General features: G+C 37.4%; 1 protein-coding gene across 1 annotated transcript in view; it reads right to left on the bottom strand.

Annotated features, from left to right (window-relative positions):
• The window catches only part of RSRC1 (arginine and serine rich coiled-coil 1), a 444,294-nt gene that overhangs the window by 415,728 nt on the left and 2,921 nt on the right, over positions 1–25,645 (bottom strand). Inside the window, exons 2-3 of the mRNA XM_021069723.1 lie at positions 9,932–10,127; positions 9,315–9,440 (exon numbers count right to left, since the gene is read on the bottom strand). Of these exons, the coding sequence (XP_020925382.1) occupies positions 9,315–9,440; positions 9,932–10,125 (320 nt within the window). The 5' untranslated portion in view covers positions 10,126–10,127. The remainder of the gene's footprint in view (positions 1–9,314; positions 9,441–9,931; positions 10,128–25,645) is intronic.

The following is a 25,645-nucleotide window of genomic DNA, read 5'->3' as shown; positions in this document are numbered from 1 at the left end:
AACAAAATATAGAGCTCAGAAATAAACCCATGTATATACCATCAATTAATTTACAACAAAGAAGCCAAGAACATACAATGAGGAAGGAATACTCTCTTTAATAAATGATGTTGAGAAAACTGGACTGTCATATGTAAAAGAATGAAACTGGACCAATATCTTACATCATACACAAAAATCAACTCAAAATGGATTAAAAACTTAACATAAGACCTAAAACCACAAAACTAGAAGAAAACGTAGAGGAAAATCTCCTTGACGCCAATCTTGGCCATGATTATTTTGGATTTGACACCAAAAGCAGAGGCAACAAAAACAAAATTCAACAAATAGGACTACATTAAGTGAAAAGGCTTCTGCACAACAAAGGAAAACATCAATAAAATGAAAAGGGAGGAAACATTTGCAAATCCCATATCTAATTAAAAGTTAATATCCAAAATACAGATAACTCTTGAAGAACATGGGGGTTGGAGTGTCAACTCCCCCCATCCCCAATCACTGAAAACTTTCAGTCCTCCACATCCCCAAATCCCCATCCATGGATTCAACCAAATAACCCAACTCAGATACTATAGTACTGTAGTATGTATATATTGGGGGAAAAAACCCACCTATAAGTAGGCCCTTGCAGTTCGAACCTGTGTCATTCAAAGGCCAACTGTATATGAGAAACTCACAGAAATCAATAGGAAAAAAAAATGGACAAAGGATCAGGACAGATATTTTTCCAAAGCATATAATGCAATCCCTATCAATATACCCATGATATTTTTCAAAGAACTAGAACAAACAATTCTTTTTTTATATATTTGAGTTACTTTCATTTCTTCTGCTACCATTAGTTTTTTATTTTTTTCATTTTTTAAAGTTTTATTGAAGTATAGTTGATTTACAATGTTGTGGTAATTCCTGCTGCACAACAGAATGATTCAAGTATACATGTATGCACTACCATTATCTTTCAGATTCTTTTCCCATACAAATTATCACAGAATATAGGGGAGAGTTCCATGTGCTATACAGCAGATCCTTGTTGGCCGATCGTTCCATATTCCTCTGTGTGCATATGCCAATTCCAAACCCCCAGTCCATCCCGGAAACCCAAACAAATAATTCTAAAATTTGTATGGAAACACAACAGACTCCAGATAGCCAAAACAATTCTGAAAAAGAAGAACAGGAGGTCCCGTCATGGCGCAGAAGAAACGAATCTGACTAGGAACCATGAGGTTGCGGGTTTGATCCCTGGCCTTACTCAGTGGGTTAAGGATCCAGCGTTGCTGTGAGCTATGGTGTAGGTCACAGACACAGCTCAGATCTGGCATTGCTGTGGCTCTGGCATAGGCTGGCAGCAACAACTCCAATTAGACCCCTAGCCTGGGAACCTCCATATGCTGTGGGTGTGACCCTAAAAAGAACAAAGACCAAAAAAAAAAAAAGAAGAAGAAGAACAAAGCCAGAAGTATTTTGCTCCCTGATTTCAAAAAATGCTACAAAGTTATAGTAGTCAAAACACTGTGGTACTGGCACAAAAACAGACAAATATATCAATGGAACCAAACAGAGAGCCCAGAAATATACCCATATTTAAATGGGCAATTAATCTAAAACAAACAAGGTAAGATATAAAATAGGGAAAAGACAACCTCTTCAACAAATGTTGCTAGGAAAATTGGACAACTACATGCAAAAGAATCAAACTGGTGGCCTTCCCTCAAGGCTCAGTAAATGAAGGATCCAGTGTTGTCACTGCTATGGCTCTCATTACAGCTGTGGCTCGTTTGACTGCTTGCCTGGAAACTTCTGCATGCCATGGGTGCAGCTCCCTCCCTCAATTTTATTTTTAGTTTTATCTTTTTTCTTTTTAGGACCACACTTGCAGCATATGGAAGTTCCCAGGCTAGGGGTTAAATGGGAGCTGCAGCTACCAGCCTACATACACCACAACTTGTGGCAGCACCAGATCCTTAACCCACTGAGCAAGGCCAGGGATTGAACCCACATCCTCATGGATGCTAGTTTGATTCTTAACCCGCTAGGCCACAACAAGAACTCCCCCCACCAAAAAAAAAAAAATTCTTAAAGAATTAACCTGGAATACTTTATGCAAAAATACACTCAAAATGGATTAAATACTTAAATGTAAGATTTGAAATCACAAAACATTTAGAAGAAAAAGGCAGTATGCTCTTTGATATTGGTCTTAGCAGCACTTGGAGAGACATGTCTACTTAGGCAAGGGAATCAAAAGCAAAAACAAAAAAAAATGAGACTACATCAAACTAAAAGCTTCTGCAAAGTAAATGAAACTATAAACAAAACAGAAAGGCAGCCTACTGAATGACAAAAGATATATGCAAATGATATATCTGATAATGGGTTACTATCCAAAATATACAATGAACTCATATAACTCACCATCAAAATACAAACAACTGGATTACAAAATGGGCAGAGGACCTAAATAGACATTTTTCCAAAGAAGACATACAAATGACCAACAGATACATGAAAAGATGTTCCACATCACTAATCATCAGGAAAAGGAAAATCAAAACCACAATGAGGAATTCTCACTGTGGCACAGTAAGTTAAGAATTCGACTGCAGTGGATTGGGTGACTATGGAGGCACAAATTTGATCCCTGGCCTGGTGCACTGAGTTCAAGGATCCGGCATTGCCACAGCCGGACTGAGGCTCAGATTTCAATCCCTGGCCCAGGAATCACCATAAGCTACAAGCACAGACATAAAATTTTTAAAAAAGAAAAAAAAAAAAAAGCACAATGATTTATCACTTCACACCTCACAGCTCAGAATGGTTACAATCAAAAAGACAATAGGAGTTCCTGTTATGCCTCAGCACGTTAAGGACCCAACGCTGTCTTCATGAGGATTCAGGTTCGATCTCTGGCCTCACTCAGTGGGTTAAGAATCCAGCATTGAAGCAAGCTATGCATAGGCTGCAGATGCAGTTTGGATCTAGTGTTGCTATGGCACAGGCTGCAGCTACAGCTCCAATTCGACCGCTGGGCTGGGAACTTCCATTTGCCACAGGTGCAACTGTAAAAAGAAAAAAAAAGACAGTAAATAGTAAGTGTTGGTGAGGATGTGGAGAAAAGGGAACCCTTGCACATTATTGGTGGGTATATAAAACTAATACAGGTACTATGGAAAACTAGTACATGTACTATGGGGTTCCTCCAAAAATTTAAAAATAGAACTACCATACAATCCAGCAGTTCCATTTGGAGGTGTTTTTACAAGAAAACAAAAACACTAATTTGAAAAGATAAATGCACCCATGTTCACTGCAACATTATTTACAATAGCCAAGATATGGAAACAACCTAAGAGTTCATGTATAGATGAATAAATAAAGGAAATTACATACATATATACAACAAACTATTCCTCTGTCATTTAAAAAAAGCAAAATTTTGCCACTAAGTAAAAACCTGGATAAACCTAAAAGGTATTATGCTAAGTGAAATAAGTCAGAAAAAAAAAGATACATATGATTTCACTATATGTAGAATCTAAAAAACAAAACAAATGAACTGACATAACAAAACAGAAACAGATTCACATACAACCAACCCTCTGATGGTTGCTAATGGGGAGAGAGATAGGGGAGAAGAGAGAAGAGGATGACTGAAATAGGTAAAGGAGATTAAGAGTAGTAAGTAAGGGAATGTAACACAACATAGGAAATATAGTCAGTGATATTGTCATAACTTTGTATGATAATCATTTTGTATAAAAAGTATGAGAAAAAAATCACTATGTTTTACAACTGAAACAAATATAATATTGCAAGTCAACTACATTGCAAGTCAACTATACCCCAATTTAAAAAAAAAAAAAACCTAACCATAATTAGTAAAAAAAATTAATTTCAATTAAAAAATTTTTAAAAATTAAAAAATAAATTAAAAGACACATTATATTGGTGAAGCTGTGAGAAAAAAGAATTCTTTTACATTACTGATAATAATTTGGTGATTTCTAACAAAATTCCAAACTTATTTTCCTTTTGATCCAACAATCCCACTTTTAGGCATTTTTCCTAAAGATACACCACCAACAATACAAAAATACTCATGCACCAGGTTATTCATGACAGCTTTTTAGTAACTGTAAAATATTGGCAATATCTTAAGGTCTATATCTAGGAAACTGGCTAGACAAATTATGATATATCCATACAATGAAGTACAATAAGCAGCTATAAAAAATGAGTAAGATTACTATTAATTGATACAGTGATTATCAGGACATATTAGTAAACAGAAAAAGCAAAGTGCAAAAGATTATCTACAGAATGCCATTGATACAACCAGCAGTTTGTTTTAAAAGAAACAGAGGAGGAGTTCCCTGGTGGCACAATGGGTTAATGACCTGGTGTTGTCACTCCTATGTCTCTGGTTACAGCTGTGTCGTGGGTTCCATCCCTGGTCCAGGAACTTCCACATGCCGTTGGTGCAACAAAGAAAAGAAAAAGAAAAGGAAGAAAAGAAAACAGAAGAAAGCCAAAACACAAACTAATATGTGGTTAGTAACAGGACAGAAGGGAGAAAAGGGAGTGATAACTTGTCTGTCTATACCTTTTATAGTGCTGTCTGTAACCACATTAATATTTCACATACTAAAATAAAGGCAGGGGAATTAATATGTAAATACAATTTTAAAACTTAGGGGGATTTAAAAAAAAACTTAATGACCAGCAATCTCACTCCTGGGCCATATATATCCAGACAAGGTTTTCATTGAAAAAAGATACACGCACCCCTATGTCCATTGCAGCACTATTCACAACACCCAAGACATGAAAACAACCTAAATGTCCATCGACAGATGAATGGATTAAGAAGATGTGGTACAAATACACAATGGAATACTACTCAGCCATAAAAGAGACAATATAATGCCATTTCCAGCAACATGGATAGAAACAGAAACTCTCATACTAAGTGAAGTCAGTCAAAAAGAGAAAGACAAATATCATATGGCATCACATATCTGGAATCTAATATACGGCACAAATGAACTTATTTACAGAAAAGAAACAAACTCATGGACATGGAGAACAGACTTGTGGTTGCCAAGAGGGAGGGGGAGGAAGTGGGAGGGACTGGGAGTCTGGGGTTAGTAGATGCAAACTATTGCATCTGGAATGGATAAGCAATGAGATTCTGCTGTATAGCACAGGAACTATATCAGATCACTTGTGATAGAACATGATGGAGGATAATGTGAGAAAAAGCATGTATATGTATGTAAAACTGGATCACTTTGCTGTACAGCAGAAATTGAAAGAATACTGTAAATCAACTACAACAAAAAATTTTTTAAAAACTTAATGAAGTATAAAGAGAGACAAACCTAGCTCTTCAAAGAAACTAACCATAATAAAGTGGGGAGGAAAACCAAACACCCTAGAGTAAAGACAAAAATAATCATAAAAAATATCAAACTGAGTTTGTCTTTCACAGTGGTACATATCAGTAATTCTCTAACAACTTCTGTGTTTTCTAGAATTGAGGAAATAAATAAATACTGTGAATAATAGTAGGTTTCTCACAGTTGCAAAAGAAAGTAATCTGATACATGTCACAACTTTGAGAACATAAAAATATATTAAAAAACATCATCATATAATTATTCTATAACTTAGCCATGAAAACTTGCAATAGACCTCACGCATTTGATTTCCCTCAGTCCTGCCATCCCCAAAACATGCTTCACCTTTCAACTATTTTTTAGACATGTAACAACAAGGTTTTCTGAAAGTATATGACTTTCCATGACTGAATTCATTCTTTTCTATGAAAAAGGACAGATCAGGAGTTTCCACTGTGGCACAACGAGATTGGTGGCACCTCTGCAGCGCCAGGATACAGGTTTGATCCCCAGCCAGGCACAGTGGATTAAAGGATCCGGTATTGTCACAGTAGTGGCATAGGTCGAAACTGCAGCTCAGATCTGATCCCTGGCCTGGGAACTCCATATGCGTGTGACAGTCAACAAAGAAAAAGAAAAAAAAAAAAGAACAGATCATTAACAACAAACCTCTACATTTAGAATCGCACAGTACTTTTTTCTTTGAAAAACTCACTACAGTTAACCCTGGAACAACATAGGTTTGAAACGTGAGGGTCCACTTATAAAGCGGATTTTTTTCCAATAAATATTACACTTCTACATGATCCACAGATGACTGAATACATAGATGCTGGACCATGAATACGGAAGGCCAACTATAGGACTTGAGCATCCTCAGATTCTGGTTATCTATAACAGGTCCTGGAATCACTCCCCTGTGGATACTGAGGAATGAATGTACTTATATCTTCTCTATTTAAGTAAAGCCTTAAAAAACTAAACTGTTCAAGGAATGAGTTGTTCAATTTTCTTGTTACAAGATTAACCTAGAAACTCAATTTAAACATTGTAAGGAATAGATTCCTAAAATACATTTTCCAAAATAATACCATGTATAGAACATGGATAAAGTGTTTTCTCAAAATTTAGGACTTATCAGTGTCTCTAGATTATTTACTTATTGCAGTTAAACACAGAAGTGTCGATGCAATGGCTGAGTAGTTGCCATTTTGATTGAACTCTGAACTTGTTTCCTCATTTGCAAAATGAAGGTATTACTCTGCGTGACAGCCTGACAGTTACAAAACTCAAAACATTTAGTAAAATGCATGTGCACTAGATAGTTTGCTGCTGATGATACATCACTGCCATTGATTTTAAGGTCTTCCTAGCAACTCAAGAGAGAAAAAATTAACGTTTCCATATTCCCCTTTGGCGGCAGATATAGGCAGGGGATACTTGGGTAAAGAAGCAGCTTCTAGGTAAGTAGTTTCTTGAGAACCAACCACTTCGGTGCTACAGAGAGTTCTTAGTACTTCCAGCGGCTTCTGAGAAAACAACTAGTTTCCATGCTTCAGGCTAAAATAATCAGAATACCTTGCCTAATTCCCTGAGCCCTTCCAAAGGTTATACGAATCTTTAACTGCCCATGTTAAAACCCTGATGCTTGGAACTAAGTGGCTTGTATTTTCCTAATCAAACTGTGACTGACTGATAAAATGTATGTGAAAGTACTCTACAAAATAAAACAAAACAAATGAAAACATGGGTAATTATTTCTGTTCTGACAGGAAATTTTTTTTTTTTTTTTTCGCTTTTTAGGGCCGCACCCATGGCATATGGAGGTTCCCAGGCTAAGGGTCTGATCGGAGCTACAGCTAAAAGCCACAGCAACAGCCACAGCCACACCAGATCCGAGCTGTGTCTGCGACCTACACCACAGCTCACAGCAACACCAGATCCTTAACCCACTGATCAACGCCAGGGGCTGAACCTGCAACTGATAGGAAATTTCAATTGAATTTGTTTTCTGGTAATTGGTATCTTTTTAGACAAATCAATACATCATTTGCTTCTATGATTCAACAAAATAATAAAACTTCTCCTTGCTACAAAAATAAGTTCACCAGCTAATTTCATTTTCCCAATTAATCATTCAATCAAGGCATGTTTACCAAGCAAGTGATTCCCCTGTAAGAGTTTATAATACATGAGAATAACAAGAACATAATATTCATAATATAACTGCTACAAATCAGGAACCAACTGTGATGGTAGGTCAAAGAAAGAATGGACTAAATTTGACTTGGGGGAGATCCCATTGTGGCTCAGCAGAAATCAATCTGACTAGTAACCATGAGGATGCAGCTTCGATCCCTGACCTTGCTCAGTGGGTTAAGGAGCATTGCCATGAGCTGTGATGTAAGTCACAGACACGGCTCAGATCTGGCATTACTATGGCTGTGGTGTAGGCCAGTGGCTCTAGCTCTGATTCGATCCCTAGCCTGGGAACCTGCATATGCCTCAGGGTATGGCCCAAATAAATAAATAAATAAATAAATTTGACTTGGGAGTGAAAAGGTACAAATCAAAAAAGGACTTAAGAAGAAAATTAGAGGTTAAGTAGAATGGAACATTAAAAGATAGGAAAACTTATCAAAGTAGAGATAATATAAGAAACTGAAAGAAAGAGCATGCTCAAAGAAACAAAGCTAGAACCTCAGAGATATGTATGGAGAACAAAGGCATATAACACAGATTGGCTTGCTTATATGTTGAGTATGTACAAAGGAGAAGAGGCTGAGGCCAAATAATACAAGGCCAGAAAAGCTAAACATCTGGACTTTACTGCTATTATCCAACTTTAGATTCAGAGAGATTTATAGAATTTTATGCCTAGATAATAAAATCAAGCTGCTAATATATCCCCACAACTAGAGCCTAATAGTATGAAAAACTAAGCAGAGAAAAGAAACCAATCTTCCTAAAATGCTGTTTTTATCCTAATATTCTTCTGCTCCAAAACTTTCAATAACTTCTGAATATCTACTTTCATCAAGTCTCTCCATACCGTGGTCCCCATCCTATTTAACAGTATTTTCTAGCATTACCCATAATTCACAGCTCTCTCCAAAGAGGCTATGCTCTATATTACTGGTCCTTGAGCACAGCCAGAAAATGCAGGTGGAGTGACACCAGGTGTTAGTATGCTTGAGCTGCAGACTAATACCACAAATTGGGCAGCTTAAACAACAGAAATATATGCCTCACAGAGGCTGTAAGGCCAAGATCAATATGCTAGCTGATCTGGTTCCAAATAAGAGCTCTTTTCCTGGTTTGTAGATGGCCATCTTTTAACTGTGTCCTCACATGGCCCTTCCTCTGAGTGCATGCTCAAAGACAGAAAGATGTGTCTCTCCTTCTTCTTATAAGGCCAGCAGCCCCACTGGATTAGAGCCCCACCCTTATGACCTCATTTAACTTTATTACCTCCAAAAAGACCCTATCTCCAAACACAGTTGCATTTGGAGTTGGGAATTTTAACATATGAATTTAGAGGCTAGACCTTAAGAAACTTTTCAGCTTCTGTTCTTATCTGCCTGAAATACTTCCTCTATCATGTGAAAAAGTCCAGCCAGTTCTCACGGAGGATGAGAAGCCACAAAGAAACTAAAGCACCTCCAGTCAACAGTCAATAACTAGCACCAAACACCAGATACATGAATGAGGCCACATGGATCATCCAATTTCAGTCAAGCCATCAGGTAACGACAACCACATAAGTAACCATGGATAAGACTAGCAGAAGAACTGCTAGCTGAGCTCAGTCAATATTGTTAAAATTGTGAAAAAAATAAATGACTGCTGCTTTAAGTCACTAAATTTGGGGAGTTTGTTACAAAGCAATAAATATCTGATATGGCATACCTTCTTGTTCTGCTTTTTGACCTAGACCTCTGAACTCTATAGGATTTCCCTCGACCCCTTGAATGACTTCGACTTCGTTTTCTTCTAGATCCATAAGAAGAACTACTGCTTGATCGATGCCTGCGTCTGAAAAAATATACAACCAAGTATTATAGCTATAAAAAAAACTGATATGGGAATTAAGGAGAAATCATCTAGATTCTAAATAATCATCTTATTTTTACTATATCTCACTCCTTCTTAGAAGCAAATATAAATAAAATGTTATTCCTCTTGAATAGTCAGATGACTGACTCATAATTTAGATATTGGATCAGCTACTAAGTAAGCAGTAGGAGTCTTAAGCAATGTACAATCCCTCCAAATATTATCAGATAATATGGTATGAGAACTATACCAGTTTATATCTACTTGTCTACAAAGAATAGACAAAGCATGAAGACTCATGGGCTGGGCCTGGGGAAAAAAACAAAGAACTTCAGGTTGTGACTCAACACTCATAAATATATAACTACTAAAAGGAAAATGCTTTACCCCACAAAAGTAAAAATATAAAAACATACAAACTCTAAAGAATGTTACTTTTATTACTGGGTTAGTAAAATTATGAAAATCACCTTCTATCATAAGAATGTGAGCGAGGCTGAAGATCTCTGGACCAAGATCTTGACTTTGACCTTGATTTCCTTCCACCTTTCTTTCGGCTGTATGTTCTACTATCTGAAGAACTACTTGAAGAAGATCGTCTACGGTGCTTCTTTTTTCTCTTGCTTCTGCTTTCTTCTTCAGTATCTGATGACCGGCGTCCCATTTCTATAGGTTTAAATTCAAAAAAATTATTTCTAAAATAATAGCACAATGGATGAAATTTTACAGAGTAATTTTTTTAACTCTGTAACAATTTAAAAAGTCTCATTTGAAGTAAAATTTAAATGTACCATCTTCTTTTTGGGGGGTGCACCCATGGCATGTAAAAGTTCCCAGCCTGGGTTTGAACCTGCAGTGACCTGAGCCACAGGAGTGAAAACACCAGGTCCTTACTCAACTGCACCACAAGAGAACTCCTATACCCATCTTCTTGACAAGACATGAGAAACAACTCTAGTACAATCTTCTAGCATTATTGATGATTTTTACAATTTAGAAACAATATCAACTTGACCTAAATTTTTTCGTGTCCCTCAAAATAGTCATTCCTGAGAATAGTTCATTATAACCATTTCCTTATAATTTGAGTTGCATTTATCATTAGTTATATGATATTTGGTTTAAGGATCAACTACCAAATCCTATATTCTCATATTCCCCAAAGATAGAAGATATTTTACTATATTTTTGTCCATTTGCAACAATTTTTATTTTTTCCATTATAGCTGGTTTACAGTGTTCTGTCAATTTTATACTGTACAGCAAAGTGACCCAGTTACAGATATATGTATACATTTTTTTTCTCACATTATCAGGCTCAATCATAAGTGACAGAGTTGCCAGTGCTATACAGCAGGATCTCATTGCTTATCCATTCCAAATGGAATAGTTTGCATCTATGAACCCCAAATTCCCAGTCCATCCCACTCTGTCACCCTTCCCCTTGGCAACTACAAGTCTGTTCTCCATGTCCAGGATTTTCTTTTCTGTGGAAAGGTTCATCTGTGCCATATACTAGACTTCAGATGTAAGTGATAGCATATGGTATTTGTCTTTCTCTTTCTGACTTACTTCACTTAGTATGAGTGTCTCTACTTCCATCCATGTTACTGCAAATGGCATTATTTTGTTCTTTTTTATGGCTGAGTAGTATTCCGTTGTGTATATATACCATATCTTCTAAATCCAATCATCTGTCAACGGACATTTAGGTTGTTTCCATGTCTTGGCTACTGTGAACAGTGCTGCAATGAACATGTGCATATGTCTTTTTCAAGGAAAGTTTTGTCCAGATATATGCCCAAGAGTGGGATTGCTGGGTCATATGGTAGATCTATGTTTAGTTTTCTAAGGTACCTCCATACTGGTTTCCATAATGGTTGTACCAATTTATACTCCCACCAACAGGAATTCCCTTTACATTCCCTTTTCTGCACACCCCCTCCAGCATTTATTTGTGGACTTATTAATGATGGCCATTCTGACTGGTGTGATGTGGTACCTCATGGCAATTTTGATTTGCATTTCTCTAATAATCAGTGATGTTGAGCATTTTTTCATGTGCTTGTTGGCCATCTGTATATCTTCTTTGGAGAAATGTCTGTTCAGGTCTTTTGCCCATTTTTCAATTGGGTTGTTGGCTTTTTTTGCTGTTGAATTGTGTAAGGTTGTTTGTATATTTTAGAGATTAAGCCTTTGTCTGTTGTATCATTTAAAACTATTTTCTCCCATTCTTTAAGTTGTCTTTTTGGTTTTTATTATGGTTGCCTTTGCTATGCAAAAGCTCATCAGTTTGATTAGGTCCCATTGGTTTATTTTTGTGTTTTTTTTCTTTTTTTTTGGTCTTTTTGCCATTTCTTGGGCCACTTCCACGGCATATGGAGGTTCCCAGGCTAGGGGTTGAATCAGAGCTACAGCTGCTGGCCTACACCAGAGCCACAGCAACACAGGATCCGAGCCAAGTCTGCAACCTACACCACAGCTCATGGCAACACCAGATCCTTAACCCACTGAGCAAGGCCAGGGATCAAACCCACAACCTCATGGTTCTTAGTCGGATTTGTTAACCACTGAGCCACAATGGGAACTCCCTATTTTTGTTTTTATTTCTGTTGCTTTGGGAGACTGACCTGAGAAAACATATTTTAAGGTTGCTATCAGAGAATGTTTTGCCTATGTTCTCTTCTAGGAGTTTAATGTCATCTTGTCTCACATTTAAGTCTTTAGGCCATTTTGAGTTTATTTTAGTGCATGGTGTGAGGGTAGTTTTACTATTTTTTAGAGTTACATTTTTCTAACTGAAAATTCTAAAATTCAAGCAGGATCAAGAGGGCAGAGAAGTAAGTTGCGGCACTCACCCTCTCCCACAAATACACACAAAAAAACCATCTACATGTAGAATGATGCACACAGAACATCTAGTGAACAATGGCAGAAGACATTAAACCTCCAAAAGGACAAAAAACCCTCCATATAAATCAGTTGGTGGGGCTACAGGCAGGCAGCAAGGCGCCTCTTGCATGGGCTACAGGTGGTGGTGTCTCCTGCACGGGCTAAGCACAATGGGGCACCTCTTGCATGGTCTACAAGCTGCAGGGGCAAACCACCACAGTTATCTCTGACTCCAGAGGTGGTATGGCCTGCCACTACTAGGGGTCCATGAAAGGGGAACACCTTGGAATCCAGTCACCTCAGTGGTTGGCACAAAGGAGGGCACTACAACCGAGCACCACCCACTGTTGCTCTCAGTCCCCTGGGAATGCACCTGCCCTGAGGCTGCAACTGCCAAATGCTCCAGGTACTGCCTACATTGGCCTGAGGGTCACTGACACTGCTCTACAACTAGGAGCAGCCTGCAGCATCTTCCCACAGGGTCCTGGCCAGTGTCAAGGCCAGCAACCAGGCACTGGCTACTAGCCCTGCCATTGCCCCCATCTCCATAGAAGCACATACAGCACCCTAACAGGAGGATAACAGTCTGCACATACTGAAGAAAGAGACATTAAGCATCCAAATCAAAAGCAGCCATCAAGCCAAAAATAAATAGTAAGCTCTCACAAAATACCCAGGGGTACTCTCACATATAAATAGCTACAGTAGTTGTTTTCCCTAAACACAAAGAATAAGAAAAATATAAGCAAAATGAAGAGGCTCAAGAACCATTCCCAGTTAAAAGAACAGAATTCCCCTGAAGGAGGAAAAAATGAAACAGACCTCTGCAGTCTAACAGACAGTGAGTTTAAAAAGGAGATACTGACAATACGGAAGGAATTAAGAGTGGATATGAACAGTAATGCAGATTACTTTAGAAAGGAACTAGAAAATGTAAGGAGAAACCACAAAAAACCAAGAAAAATTAGAAAATTGATTTACAAAGACCCAAGCTGAGTTAAAGGCACTAAAGAGCAGAATGCATAATGCTGAGGAGCAAATTAGTGACTTGGAAGTTAGAATAATGGAAATCACCCAATCAGGACAGCAGACAGAAAACCAAATTAAAAAAACATGAAAGTAATAAAAGAGATCTATGGGATAATATAAAGTGGGACAATCTACACATAATACAGATTCTGGAAAGAAAAGAAAAAGAAGGGGGATTGAAAATACATTGGCTAAAAACTTTCCAAATGTAAAGGAAACTGCTATCAAGATACAGGAAGCACAGAGGGCCCCAAACAAGTTGAACCCAAATAGTCCTACACCAAAACATATTAAATGGTAAAAGTCAAAGATAAGGAGAGGATTCTAAAGGCAGCAAGAGAAACACAAAGAGTTAAGGGAACCCCTATAAGGAGATCAGCTGATTTCACTACAGAAACACTATAGACCAGAAGAGAATGGCAAGATATATTTAAAGTTCTAAAAGGGAAAAATTTACAGCCAAGAATACTCTATCCAGCAGAATTATCATTTAAAATACACGGAGAAGTAAGACTTTCTCCAACAAACAGAAACTGAAAGAGTATAGCAATACTAAACCCATTCTAAAAGAAATTCTGAAAGTGCTCCTCTAAATAAAAAAGAAATAAGAAAAAATAGGATGGAGAAAATCACAATTGGAAAGTAATCGCTCAAATAAAACAGTATAAAGATCTAAAAGCAAAGGAAAAAAAACCCTATTGTAAAAGCAACTATAAACACAGGCAACAGGGAGTTCCCGTCGTGGCGCAGTGGTTAACGAATCCGACTAGGAACCATGAGGTTGCGGGTTTGGTCCCTGCCCTCGCTCAGTGGGTTAACCATCCGGCGTTGCCGTGAGCTGTGGTGTAGGTTGCAGACGCAGCTCGGATCCAGCGTTGCTGTGGCTCCAGCGTAGGCCGGTGGCTACAGCTCCGATTCAACCCCTGGCCTGGGAACTTCCATATGCCGCGGGAGCGGCCCAAGAAATAGCAACAACAACAACAAAAAAAAGACCAAAAAAAAAAAAAAAACACAGGCAACAGCAAAAGGGTAAACATGAGGATGTTAAAAAAGGACAGCAAAATCATAAAATGTGGGAAAAGAAAGTAAGAAAATCTAGACTTCCTTTTTTTGAGAATGTTATTGAGCCTACATGACTATCAGGCTAAATAAAGAAGGTGATATAGCATGGGGTTAACATATTTGAAAAATAGGGCAACCAAAGGAAATTAACAAAATAAACAAAATAATAAATGAAAAAGGAGAAATCTCAATGGATACTACAGGAATAAAAAAAAAAAAAAGAGGGAGAGAGAGCATGCTATGAACACTTAATGCCAACAAATTTGACAACCTAGAAGAAATGGATGACTTTCTAGACTATTCATATAGCCCACCAAAACTTTATCAAGAACAAATAGATCAACTGAACAGAATGATTACTAGAAATGAAACAAAACATGTAATAAACACTCCCTACAAACAAAAATCCAGGACCAGATGGCTTCACAGGCAAATTCTACCAAACATACAGGGAAGAACTTATACCCATCCTTCTTAAACTTTTCCAAAAGGTTTAAAATGGAGGAACACTCCCAAACACAGTCTATGACACCACCATCACCCTAATACCAAAACCAGACAAAGATACTACCAAAAAAGAAAATTACAGACCAGTGTCTTTGATGAATAAGATGCAAATTAAATTAAATTAAAGAGGATTCAAAGAAATGGAAAGATATTCCATGCTCCTGGGTTGGAAAAATTAATATGTTAAAAATGGCCATACTACCCAAAGCAATCTACACATTCAATGCAATCCCTATCAAATTACCCAGAACATTTTTCACAGAACTAGAACAAACAATCCAAAAATTTATATGGAACCATAAAAGACACAGAATTGCCAAAGCAATCCTGAGGAACAAAAAACAAGCAGGAAGCATAACTCTCCCAGACTTGAGGCAATATTACAAAGCTACAGTAATCAAGACAGTGTGGTCCAAAACAGATATACAGACCAATGGAACAGAATAGAGAACCCAGAAATAAACCCAGACACCTACAGTCAATTAATCTTCTATGAAAGAGGCAAGAATATAAAATGGAAAAAAGACAATCTCTTCAGCAAGTGGTGCTGGCAAAACCAGACAACTGCATGTAACTCAATGAAATTAGAACACACTTCCACACCATGCACAAAAATAAACTCAAAATGGCTGCAAGACTTAAACATAGGACAAGACACCAACAAACTCCTAGAAGAGAACATAGGCAAAACATTCTCTGACATCAATTATACAAACGTTTTCTTAGGTCAGTCTCTTGAAGCAATAGAAATAAAAACAAAAAATAAACCAATGGGATCTAATCACACTTACTTTTGCACAGCAAAGGAAACATAAAAAAAAAAAAAAAAGACAACCTACAGAATGGGAGAAATTAGTTGCAAACAATGTAATGAACAAGGACTTAAATCTCCAAAATACACAAACAACTCATACAACTCAATGGCAGAAAAAGAAACAACCCAATTGAAAAATGGGCAAAAGGAATTCCCACCATGGTGCAGTGGAAACGAATCTGACTAAGAATCATGAGGTTGAAGGTTCGATCCCTGGCCTCACTCAGTGGGTTAAGCATCTGGTATTGCTGTGGCTGTGGCATAGGCCGGTGGCTACAGCTCCAATTAGACCCCTAGCCTGGGAACCTCTACATGCTGCAGGTGGGGCCCTAAAAAAGACAAAAGACAAAAAAAAGAAAAAAAGAAAGAAAGAAAAAAGGGCAAAAGACCTGAAGAGACACCTCTCTGAAGCAGACATACAGATGGCCAGCAGGCACATGAAAAAGCTCAATGTCACTAATTATTAGAGAAATGCAAATCAAAGCTACAATGAGGTACTACTTCACACCATTCAGAATGGCCATCATTTGTAAGTCTTCAAATAACAAATTCTGGAAAAGGTGTGGAAAAAAAGGTACCCTCCTATACTGCTGGTGAGAATGTAAATTGGTAAAACCACTATGGAAAACAGTATGGAGGTACCTCAGAAAACTAAATATAGAACTACCATATGATCCAGCAATTCCACTCCTAGGCATATGGCCGGACAAAGCATTCATTTAAAAAGATACATGTACCCCTATGTTCACTGCAGCACTATTCACAATAGCCAAGACATGGAAACAACCCAAAAGTCCATCGACAGATGAATGGATTAAGGAGATGTGGTATATATACACAATGGAATACTACTCAGCCATCAAAGAGAACAATATAATGCCATTTGCAGCAACATGGATGGAATGGAAACTCTCATACCAAGTGAAGTAAGTCAGAAAGAGAAAGACAGGAGTTCCCATCGTGGCACAGCAAAAATGAATTCAACTAGGAACCATGAGGTTGCAGGTTAGATCCCTGGCCTCGCTTATTGGGTTAAGGATCCGGCATTGCTGTGAGCTGTGGTATAGATTGCAGACAAAGCTTGGATCCTGCATTGCTGTGGCTGTGGCATAGGTCAGCAATTGTAGCTCTGATTTGACCCCTATCCTGGGAACCTCCATATGCCACAGGTGCGGTCCTAAAAAGCAAAAAAAAAAAAAGGAAAGAAAGAAAAAAGAAAAAGACAAATACCATATGATAACATTTATATCTGGAATCTAACATACAGCACAAATGAACCTATTTATAGAAAAGAAACAAACTCATGGACATGGAGAACAGACTTGTGGTTACCAAGAGGCAGGGGGAAGGAGTGGAAGGGACTGGGAGTTTGGGGTTAGTAGATGCAAACTATTGCATCTGGAGTGGATAAGCAATGAGACTCTGCTGTATAGCATGGGACTATATCAGATCACTTGTGATGAAACATGATGGAGGGTAATATGAGAAAAAGAATGTATAGATATATATCTGGGTCATTTTGCCATATAGCAGAAATTGAGAGAACAATGTAAATCAACTATAATAAATAAGAAAGAAAAAAAAGAAAATTCTAAAATTCTAAATGGATAAGACCTCGCTAATCATCCACAAAGTACAAACTGAAACAATACATTATCATCACATCATTTGTGAAATCTGTGAGAGGAAATGTTAACTAAAGCACCAAGTTGATGAAGTACTATTAATTAAAGTACTAACGATGAAGTCAAATCAATTTTTCACACTGCTAGTACCTATATAAAGTGGTAATATATCTTTCCCGAAAGCGATCAAGCAATTTAAGTAAAGTCATAGAAACACTGATGCTTTTTTGACAAAGCAACCCTGTTTCTAGGAATACATCTGAAAAGTTTTTCTTGAAAGATATAGTCATGAAGATATTCACTATAGCATAATTTAATACTATTACAATAATACAATTTAGAAAAATATATGTATACATGAACAAGAGCAAAAATGAAGACAATTGATATTTAAGTGATGAACTAGTTCTCTTTTTTAACTATGTTATATATGGCTATGGTTATATTTGTATATTTAATACACAAAGGAAAAAACATACAGAAATAGAATATAAGGTTTTTATATTTAGAGATTAACTCAGCTGATAAGAAGTTTGTGTTACTTTAAGTTAGATTCTCATATGTGATCTTAGTTTTTTACTAAAAGAGTTTTAGCTATCTTTCAATGTCACAAAAGCAAATTCTATCTTATGTAATGGTCAGGATAAATAGTGGATCAGATCACACTTTCCTTCAATATTGATTCAAAATGAGTTAAATATCATTATAAAGAACGCAATATGTTAAAGTGCAGCTTTATTTTCAGAATTAGTTGTCATCCCTTCCCTGACTCTAAGCAATACTAGATGAAAATCACTGTTAGAACTCAATTCAAAACTTAAAGCTAATCACCTGGAGCTTGAATTAAATTTTAAATATAGTTCTGGGAGTTCCCGCTGTGGCTCAATGGCAAGGAACCCAACTAGTATCCATGAGGACACAGATTTGATCCCTGGCCTTGCTCAGTGGGTTGGGAATGCAGCATTGCCATGAGCTATGGTGTAGGTCACAGAGGAGGTTTAGATCTGGCATTGCTGTGGCTGCAGTGCAGGCTGGAACTTAGAGGTCTGATTCGACCCTTAGCCTGGGAACTTCCATATGCTGCAGGTTCAGCTCTAATAAGATTAAATAAATAAATAAATAAAGTTCTGAACCTCAGGGTTGCTCACACTTCTAACACTTAACAGTTCAACAATACATTGGGAAAACTTGATTTTGAAACATTCAGTAAATCACTAGCATATCTAAACCAATTTCCTCACTGAAAATGAAACCTCAGAGTTCCCATCGTGGCACAGCGGAAACGAATCCGACTAGGAACCATGAGTTTGTGGGTTCCATCCATGGCCTTGCTCAGTGGGTTAAGGATCTGGCGTTGCCATGAGCTGTGGTGTAGGTCGAAGATGCAGCTCAGATCCCAAGTTGCTGTGGCTCTGGCATAGACTGGCAGCTGTACCTCTGATTAGACCCCTAGCCTGGGAACCTCCATATACTGCAGGTGCAGCCCTAAAAAGAAAAAAAAAAAGAAAGAAAGAAAATGAAACTGCACTGTATATAAGATCACCATGATCCTTTCCAGCTTCAAAATACTATGATTAGGAAATTCTACATATACATAAAATATACATGTATATATATACTTAAATATGAGTATATAATGCCCACCTACATATTTATATCTGTATATCCATTATATATCATATATAACTACATATCTCTTTGTATGCTGTTGTGTGCATTATCATTAAGGAATTTGTACATAATTGAGTAATAATGATCATCTAAGTTTTCTTATTTCCTGTCTTTTCCTTCCTTTTTGTTTTCACTTTTAAATAGTTAAGAATTTTCTTTACCCATAAATAATCATATAAATTGAGTTTTTATTAAGTTTTTATTAATCTGGTTTAAAAAATATAAAAATGAAAGTAAAGGATAAAAAAAGTATAATTGCACAAGGATAAAGAGACCAGAAGAGAAAACAACAGTAGACAAGATATGTCAATAAATTTTTAGCAACTGAGGAGCAGATGGAAGATTTAGAGGTAAGAAAGATAAATACCCAAATGCAGAGAATTCCAACAGGAGAAAAGCCAATTCACATAGCAAAAATCAGAAAGGATCAGAAATTGAGACACCAGATACCACAGCATACACAATAAGCCACAGAACTAAAAAAACAAGGAAACTAGTTGAAAGTCTATAAAAGAAATCATCTCCCAGGTCCCTCCCACCATCCAACCCAAATAGGTTAACTACTATTCCCCAATCCCAGCAGGAGGGATATTTTTGTTTTGGTTTGGTTTTGGAAAAATGATGAAACAGTGAAGTGCCAGGTCTAGGGGCATAGTAAAAGAGGGCAGAGGGAGGCTCAACCAAAAGTTAAAGAGATTAAGTGAAAGTCTACAATCTAATAGTAAACACTGTAGCCCTCTGTATATTTGGATCCAAGAATTCAGACAGAGGAGTCTTTTCTGCAAAAACTAAACAGTACCTGGAAGAAGATATATTAGTCCTTAAGGTCTCCCCTTACAAAAAGTCCAGGCCCTCACCCAATCACCCTATAACCAAGTCCATCAGTTAACAAGCACAAAACTTAAACACAGTAAACTTTTTCTACAAACTTTATTCTGTTAACTTTTTAGTAATTATACAACAAAAGACAACCAATGACATGATGAAAGCCTTCATCATAAGAAAAAGAAATAAAACAGGGGAAAAAAAAAGCAACTCATAGTAAACCAGGAATATGCAAGAAAACAAAAAAATCAGTTAATATCCCTAGAAACACATGAAAAGATGATCCATAAAACATGAAGAGGACAAACATCCACAGAACAGGAGAGAAAGCTGGAAATTTAAACAAATGATAATTTGTAAGAAATACAACCGGTTAGAATATACCATCAAAAGACTCATGGAAAATAGAACGAAACAGATAAAAAAATTAGGAGGCATAAGAGAAGATCAATCCAGGAAATCCAATATCCAATTGATAAGCAGTCCAGAAAAAAAAAATCAGAGCATAGAAAAGAAATAAAGAAAAATATCAAAAGAATAATTTGAAAAATTTTCCAGAATTGAAAGACATGAGTTGACCTAAATCCCTGGGACAATGAATTTAAAAAAGACATATACCGGACACACCTCATAAAACTTCAGAAACCTGGAATATAATTAAGACCCTAGAAACTTTCAAAGATTAAAAAAAAAAAAAAAATGGGAAATCACAATAAAAGGCATAGGGGAGTTCCCGTCATGGCTCAGTGGTTAACGAATCCGACTAGGAACCACGAGGTTGTGGGTCTGATCTCTGGCCTCGCTCAGTGGGTTAAGCCTCCAGTGTTGCCATGAGCTGTGGTATAGGTCACAGATGCTGCTCGGATCTGCCTATGCTCTGGCGTAGGCCAGCTGCTCCAGCCCCGATTAGACCCTTAACCAGGGAACCTCCATATGCCGCGGGAGCAGCCCCAGAAAAGGCAAAAAGACAAAAAAAAAAAAAAAAAAAAAAGGCATAGGGCTTCTCACCAGCAACACAGCAAACAATGGAGACTTGCCTTTAAAATTCTAAGTGAAGATTATTTTCAACCCAGAATCTATATCTAGCCCAATCACAGATCTAATATGAGATCAGAATAAGGACATTTTCAAAAAAAAAAAAAAAAAAGAAGAAGAAGAAGAAAGACTCTTTCAGCTATTCAGATACACAAAGGCTCAAAATTATACCTCACACTTACTCTTTTTTCGGAAGGTAATGAAGGATGTGCTCCACCAAAAAGAGTGAACAAAGACTACCCAGATTCAAAAAACAAGGGATCTAACACTTGAGGTAGGTTAAAAAGTCCCAGGAAATAGCAGGCCTAGGTATAAGGGATCCCTAAAATGAACAAGAGACAAAAATCCTTGCCTCATCATGGAGCCTACATTCTAGTTTAACAGTAGTTCTCAAAATGGGTTCTTTAGACCCCTGGGCGGTCCCTAAGATTTCAAGGAATCTAAGAAGTCAAAACCATTTTCATTATAATATTAAAAATTATTTATATTTGTTACTGTGTTGACTTTTATACTGATGATATAATAAAAGCAATTGTAGGCAAAACTGCTGGTGCTTTAACAGGAATGGGACCAAACTGTACTAGCAGTCATTGCATTTTTCGATGCAACACACAGTTTAAAAAAAAAAAAAAAAAAAAAAAAAGGCAACTTCATTTAGGAAGCAGCTTTATTTAGGAATGTCCTTGATAAAGAAACAGAAATCATATAACCATTATGGAAAACAGTATGAAGGTACCTTAGAAAAATATATATAGAACTACCATATGACCCAGCAATCCCACTCTTGGGCATATACCCAGGCAAAACTTTCCTTGAAAAAGACACTGGCACCCATAAGTTCACTGCAGCACTATTCACAATAGCCAAGACATGGAAACAACCTAAATGTCCATTGACAGATAAATGGATTAAGAAGATGTGGTATATATACACAATGGAACACTACTGAGTCATAAAAAAGAACAACATAAATGCCACTTGCAGCAACATGGATGGAAGTAGAGACGCTCATACTAAGTAGTCAGAAAGAGAAAGACAAATACCATATGATATTACTTATATCAATCTAATATACGGCACAAATGAACCTTTCCACAGGGAAAAAAATATGGACATGGAGAACAGACTTGGGGTTGCCAAGCAAGAGGGGGAGGGAACGGGATGGACTGGGAATTTGGGGTTAATAGATGCAAACTATTGCCTTTGGAATGAATAAGCAATGGGATCCTGCTGTATAGCACTGAGAACTATATCTAGTCACTTATGATGGAGCATGATAATGTGAGAAAAAAGAATGACTGTGTGACTGGGTCACCTATGTGTGACTGGGTCACCTTGCTGTACAGTAGAAAACAGAACACTGTAAACCAGCTATAATGTAAAAAAAAATAAAATTCATTAACAAAAAGAAACAGAAATCACTAATCTTATTAAATGTCAACCTTTGAGCATATATCTTTATATTCTATGTGATGAAATATAAAACACCCCTATTGCTGCATACTGACGAAAGATGGTTAGATGGTTATCTTGAGAAAAGCACTTGTGCAAGTGAATTACAAGTTGAACTAGCTGCTTTTATCATGAAACACCATTTTTATTTTATTTTTTTATTTATTTTTTTTTTTTTTTTGCTATTTCTTTGGGCTGCTCCTGCGGCATATGGAGGTTCCCAGGCTAGGGGTCTAATCGGAGCTGTAGCTGCCAGCCTACGCCGGAGCCACAGCAACGCGGGATCTGAGCCGCGTCTGCAACCTACACCACAGCTCACGGCAACGCCGGATCGTTAACCCACTGAGCAAGGGCAGGGACCGAACCCGCAACCTCATGGTTCCTAGTCGGATTCGTTAACCACTGCGCCACGACGGGGACTCTACCATTTTTATTTTAAAGAAGGATGATTATTCAGACTTGAGTACTTGACAGACATTTCATCAAAAATGGATGGAGTCTTTCACTTCAAAGGAAGTGTCAATTTGTTGCCAATGATAAAATTTGAGCTCTCAAGCAAAAAGGAGAATGCTGGATAACTTGTATCCATCACCATGAAACTTACAGCTTCTCAGCACTTGGAGATTTCTCTGAAGAGATTCAGCTGTGATATCAACAAATGCGAATTTTTACAATATTATATAATGAATGGTGTCAACATCTGGAAGATATGCAAGATCCAGTGAAGCAGTATGTTCCAGTAGGCCAGCGCATGATATCAGAATCATGTATGAGTAAAAAATGTATTCACAGTGCGAGACAGACCAATAGATTTTACCATACAGAGCATGAAAAGGTCACTGATATCATTTCAAATACCACATTGCAACCAACCTTTAAGAAAATAATACTTGTCAAGTTTTGGTGTAGTATTAAAGAAGTAATAATATGAAAAGGCTATTAAAATACTACTTTTTCCAACACCAGATGTGGACATAGATGTATGCATCTAGATCATCTTCATATAATTCATTCAAAACAACTCATCACAAAAGAATGAATGCAGAAGTATATATAAGAATCCAACTATCTTCTATTAAGCCAAAATTAGAGATTTGCAAAAATGGAAAATAATGTCACTCTTCTCACCAAATTTGTTGTATAAAATATAGCGATTTTTTATATCAAATGTATTATTTATATTACTATGTAATGGATTTATTATTATTTTCACATGATTTGAAATTTTCTGTTTTAATTACTAGTAAGGCACTACTTCTAGATATAGCCCATGCAGATAAAATTTCATTGGGTCCTCAATAACTTTTAAGAATGTAAAAGGACCAGAGTTCCCACTGTGGTGCAGTGGAAACAAATCCCACTAGCATCAGTGAGGATGCGGGTTCAATCCCTGGTCTCGCTCAGTGAGTCGGGGATCTGGCATTGCTGTGAGCTGTGGTTTAGGCCAACCCCTAGCCTGGGAACTTACATGTGCTGCAGATGTAGCCCTAAAAAGCAAAAAGAAAAAAAAAGAAAGAAAGAAAGAAATGTAAAAGGACCAAGAAACAAAAATAAAAAGGAATTCCTGTGTGGCTCAGTGGGTAAAGGATCTGGCATTGTCACTGCTGCAACTCAGGTTGCTGCTATGACGTGGGTTCGATCCCTGGCTAGGGAACTTCAGCATGCCAAGGACGGGCCAAAAAAAAACAATGTAAATGGATCCTAAAACTAAAAAGTGTTGCTGCTGTGATGTGCGTTCGATCCCTGGCTAGGGAACTTTAGCATGCCAAGGATGGGCAAAAAAAAAAAAAAAGAATGTAAAAGGATCCTAAAACTAAAAAGTGTGAGACTCACTACTCAAAAGTACCTACACTCATTTCCATTCTTCATTTTTGCCCAGCTTATTAATGAAGAAAAGGACACATCTAATAATGTATCATGTTGGTGACCAAAAAAGAGAATAAGAGGTGAGTATAAATTTTCTATGTTTTAATTTCAAGTAACATAATTCATCCGTGTTAGAAGAATGATTACATTTAACTCAAAAGTTAACGGAAGATATAAAATTCTTCTTCAGAGCAGTCAGGTGAAAAAAGGTTTAAAAGTCACTATCACAGGAGTTCCCGTCATTAACTCAATGGTTAATGAATCTGACTAGGAACCACGAGGATGCGGGTTTGATCGCTGGCTTCGGTCAGTGGGTTAAGGATCCAGCGTTGCCATGAGTTGTGGTGTAGGTTGAAGACACGGCTCGGATCTGGCATTACTATGGCTGTGGCTCTGGCATAGGCCGAGGTTACAGCTCCGATTAGATCCCTAGCCTGGGAATCTCCATGTGCCGCAGTAGCGGCCAAAGAAATGGCAAAAAGACAAAATAAAAAAAAATTAAAAAAAAAAAGACACAAAAGTCACCATCACAAAACTACAAATACTCAAATATTTTTTCAAGTAACACATTTACATTTCAAAAAAAAAAAAAATCACATTTGGAGTTCCCGTCGTGGCTCAGTGATTAACAAATCTGACTAGGAACCAAGAGGTTACGGGTTCCACCCCTGGCCTTGCGCAGTGGGTTAACGATCCGGCGTTGCCATGAGCTGTGGTGTAGGTCAGAGATGCAGCTCAGATCCCGCGTTGCTGCGGCTCTGGCATAGACTGGCAGCTGTAGCTCTGATTAGACCCCTAGCCTGGGAACCTTCATATGCCGTGGGAGCGGCCCAAGAAAGGTCAAAAAGACACACACACAAAAAAAATCACACTGAAGTATAATTAATCTCAAAATAGAAAGCAAAAAGCCACCATATTTCCTTATTATAGTTAATTTCAAATATTTATTCAGAAAAAGTGAACACTAAGAACTAATCAGAGGTAGATCAAAAATTGTCTTCTTGGGAGTTCCCGTCGTGGCGCAGTGGTTAACGAATCCGACTAGGAACCATGAGGTTTCAGGTTTGATCCCTGGCCTCGCTCAGTGGGTTAATGATCTGGCGTTGCCGTGAGCTGTGGTGTAGGTCACAGACGAAGCTCGGATCCCACGTTGCTGTGGCTCTGGTGTAGGCCAGCAGCTACAGCTCCAATTCGACCCCTAGCCTGGGAACCTCCATATACCGCAGGAGCAGCCCTAGAAAAAGGCAAAAAGACAAAAAAAAAAAAAAAAAAAAGTCTTCTCTATCAATGATAGTACTGAATTCCTACTCACTACCCTCGATATATACTTCCTCTGGATTTCCATAATGTCACTAGCATATAATTGAATGTATTTAGTCTTTCAAGTCATGGCAGTCAATTTATAT

This window comes from Sus scrofa, chromosome 13 (genome assembly GCF_000003025.6).
Source record: "Sus scrofa isolate TJ Tabasco breed Duroc chromosome 13, Sscrofa11.1, whole genome shotgun sequence".
Taxonomy (NCBI): Eukaryota; Metazoa; Chordata; class Mammalia; order Artiodactyla; family Suidae; genus Sus; species Sus scrofa.
Note: the sequence above shows the minus strand (reverse complement) of the source record. Positions and strands in the feature narration are given on the sequence as shown.